The 4,132-nt window shown below is 43.6% G+C and overlaps 1 protein-coding gene across 1 annotated transcript; it reads left to right on the forward strand.

Moving 5' to 3' along the window:
* The first annotated feature begins 2,241 nt into the window (after window positions 1–2,241).
* LOC119740611 (muscarinic acetylcholine receptor M5-like) lies at window positions 2,242–3,543 on the forward strand. Its single transcript, XM_038215971.1, has one exon. The coding sequence runs from the start codon at window positions 2,242–2,244 to the stop codon at window positions 3,541–3,543; it is 1,302 nt and encodes a 433-aa protein (XP_038071899.1).
* The last annotated feature ends 589 nt before the right edge of the window (window positions 3,544–4,132 follow it).

Here is a 4,132-nt window from a genome sequence, read left to right on the forward strand (position 1 = left end):
TTTTTTTACATGTTAGCATCTAACTCCCATTTCATCAGATGAAAGGCATGAAGGAACAAAGGTCTTATCCGTTCGTGTAACTAATACATTTGAATCTTGTTTTTCATTTTATATTTAGGGGTGGTGGCGGGGGTGGTGGTAGGGGGAGCAAGTCGAGGGAACATGGGAGTCGCCAGGATTTTTCTAGGGGTGGGGCAAAATACATTTCACCCCAAAGTTTTTGTACTTTCTTAATCATTTTCTCAATTTATCATTTAATCGAGGATGGAAGGGGGGATATTTGCCCAACCCATCCCCATTGACACCCCAACCTACGCTTATTTTGTTAAATGGGTAGTAAATGAAAAGCAAATATGACTTTACAACTCTTATTTCTTTTTTCTTCTTTTTCCCCCCTTCTTCCCCCTCCCCATTTCGCTCATCCGGGGGGGGGTCTAGATCCCCCATTCCCCCCCCCCCCCCGCCCTTGCAACGATCAAGGGGAGACGTCCCCTGGTAAAATGTTGCCTTTTTTCATTCTTACCTTTTAATTATTTCAACGAACGAAAAATACAAGTCACCGATTTTTGTCAGAAGACCAGGAAGCCATTTCACCAACCCAAAAGTTGGACACGCCACCGATAGTAGACGTTTCAATCGATTCACCTTCAACCACGGTGTGTCGCTCCTTTATTTTTTGTGGTCTTATTAAAAAGAATGAAGAAATTAACATTTTTTTCAGTTTTACAAACTGATGTGGTTTTTAATCACTGGCTATGACAGAAAGGCTCTGTGTGTAGAGCTACACTTGGCCACGCATTTGTAAAAGCCGGATCACAACTTTCTCGTACATTCTAAGTGGCTCGACTCATTGCTAGGTAACCTAAATGCACACTGGATAGTAGCTTGCGCTGAAGTCGTTCGGTCAATCTCTAAATTGTAGCAACTGTTGTCAAGACAACTGATAAAAAACAGTTGAATTTGTGTTTATTTACCGTGATGTTTCGAGGGTCCCGTACTTCTAATTGATTCAGTATCACTAGTAAGCACTCCAAGAAATGAATGCAGCCTAAAATGTACCTTTTTTCCCCAGTAGTGTCCAATTAGCGCTGTCATGTCGAAATTACAAAGGGAAGGATAAAGGTGAGTGCGTTATACAATGGTTGCCACGTCTAAGAGAACCTTACAAATTATACGAGAAAGCTCCCCCTGCCTGAGCTGACATTTCAAGTTAATGTGCTATAAGTGCTCTCTGAAGTGCACGTGTCTTATCAGATTATGTTTGCTTCAAACGTCGGTTCGGTCAATAGCAGTCACAAAATGTAGTCTGATACACAGACCTAAATAATTATGCTGACCAACCAATTTATGTCTGGCAGCTGCCGATCTCATGGCACTGTTTCCAATTGGATTTTTCGGAAATGGTCGAGATAGCTTGTGTACAGGGTAAGTAAAAAAAAAAACCGCAACCCAAATGGCAGGACCAATTTTTGAATGACGTTTTGCCTGTTTAGCACTTTCAAAATCTAGGATATGAAAGCCCGTTTAGTGAGCTTTCTTTTAGGTAAATGTGCTTTCAGCATAACGAAAACAATTCACATGCATCCCTATGGGAATTGTTGTTCTGAGAGAACACTTACTTTTTTGTGATCCGTGGACAGAACTTTAAAGTGGTGTTTGTGTTCACAATTCCGTAACTTGAAAGTACATGAGTGATTTGAATGATTCTTGTGACTGGGCTTTCATATCCTAGATTTTGAAAGTGCTACAGGCAAAAATTCATTCAAAATTCGTCCTGCCATTTTCGTTGTGTTTTTTTACTCACCCTGCATTGTCGGATGTGAAGTGGTTGTACTTGTATTAATTTTTGTCAATAAAAATAATGCTTGCCGTGCTTGTATTGTTTCATTGTATAATGAGTAATCATAAAATCGAAGTCTTCTGCTTATTTTGTTATTGAGTAATAATAAAGGGAAAATCGAGTCACTGCATACCATGAGATTTGTGCAAATATTGTTAATATTTGCCTGGATACCGTTCGTCCAATCACAGCTAAATCCACTTCGGTCGTCATCAAATTATATTGCCGTGGGAACCGTGCAAGCCAGACACCGTGATTGACAAACGTCAGGTGCGTCCCGAGATATAAGGAGAGATGCGTCAATGCAGGGATGTAGTGAGCAAGGAAGACCGTATGAGGAACATGATGAGTTGTGTGGTTGGTCGAATTGAAGTTTCACAGCCTGCATACCGATAGCGTAAATGGATTCACTCGCTAATGATTCGGTTGGTGACGACACCCTCGCCAGCGTGTGCAGCGAGGACACACCGGTGTTTTGCCTCGCCAGAACGGTATCCATTTCAATCGTACTTGGTATCATCGCTGTAGTGACAGTCATTGGCAACATCTTTGTGATTGCTGCTTACACCAAAGACACACGCATCAGCTCCACCGTCTCCAATGCGTTCATACTGAGTCTGTCCATCTCCGATTTGATAGTTGGGGCCGTCTCGCTCCCACTGAATTCAGTATGGGTCATCCTGGACCGGTGGCCTTTTGGAAAGATCCCCTGTCAGATATGGCTCGTGTTGGACTACACCTCCACCAACGTTGCCGTCATCACAGTTCTGTTCATCAGCCTCGATCGGTACTGGCTGCTGACCAAGAAACTCGCCTACGGTACATTTCAGACGCACAAACGGGCTACTGTCATGATCGTCACGTCGTGGGTTATCACTGGGCTGTTTTACACATTGGTAACTTTCGCATGGGGTCCGTTGGCGGGCGTTGATAATGTAGACTATGGCGAGGATTGCGAATTGGAGCCGTACGACAATCTCCCCTTTCTGGCATTCGAAATGGCCGTCGAGTTCTTCATCCCATTGCTGATCATTACCTACTTGAATGCACGGGTGTATATCAACATCAAGCAGCGCTCAAAGGGTATATTTCGGAAGCCCGGAGGATATTCTCACGAGATCTCGGGTATGGCCCCGAGCAGTGCAAGCATTCTTGATCAAGATAGAGCCCATCAGGACCAGTTGTCAGTTGGACAACGATTAAGCATCGAACTCAACCAGTCCCCAGCCCAGAAAATGCGTGTACCGAGAGTCGAAAATGGTCAGAGTAACACGGGTTTTGATGGGACACTGGAAGACATAACAATCCATCTGGACTCTGGCCAAGTCCAAACGCCTGCCCAAGAAGAGGACGGCATCAATCCGACCAAGGAAACTCGGAATCCCGTGGCAGCAAGCAAGAGCATCGGCCCAGACCGAGACCAAAGGGCCACTCGCAGAGAATTCCACCGGCACCGCAAAGCAGCGATTACGCTCTCAGTGCTAGTGGGTGTCTTCGTTGCCTCCTGGTTACCCTTCTACATTGCATCGCTCCTTGCCGCTTTCTGCGAGAGCTGCGTCTCCGATCTGGCCTGGGAGGTAGTCAACTACCTTCTGTGGTGCAACTCGACCATCAACCCGTTTCTGTACGCGCTCCTTGCGGTGCGATTCCGGCAGAATTTTCTGCGCTTTTTGGGTTTGAGGTCTTGCACGAAGCGATCATAGGTAGGCAATCCGTCATGCTAAAAGTGTCATTGAGGTTGGACAGATTTTTAATATCATATTCATGTTTCGACCGCTAAAACATCATTGACTTTGGATGCAATTGTTCAAACGTAGATATGAAAGATGTCCAATCAGTTAAATGCAATCTCACAGTTGGAAGAATTGTATATTTGTGACAAAAAATATATAAAACAAAATATATATGCACGTGGCTTTGTACTTCAAAGTTTCCGCTGAGCTGAGCACGAAACATGGTCACTAGCTTCTTCGGCCTGAAGCTGCCCTGCATTTTATCTTTTTCAAGTCATATACTCTCTTAATTCCAAAGAGTGCAAATCCACTCCATTTGAGTGAAGATTCACTCGGCACAGTCGGAAACTAGGGACTAGACGTTTTAGAGTGAAATTTCTTCAATCGTAAAGATCGAGGTTTCACTCGAGCTTCGACTGAAGTGGTTCTTTTTTTTTCAGACTATTTCAATCGAAATTGAGAGTGATTTTCGTTCTAAAACGTCTAGTCCCTAATTTCACTCTTTCATAATACCAAAAATGCAAACATTTTCCTTATTGTTTCAAAATTTCTTCAAAAC

This window comes from Patiria miniata, unplaced genomic scaffold, assembly GCF_015706575.1.
Source record: "Patiria miniata isolate m_02_andy unplaced genomic scaffold, ASM1570657v1 HiC_scaffold_5, whole genome shotgun sequence".
Taxonomy (NCBI): Eukaryota; Metazoa; Echinodermata; class Asteroidea; order Valvatida; family Asterinidae; genus Patiria; species Patiria miniata.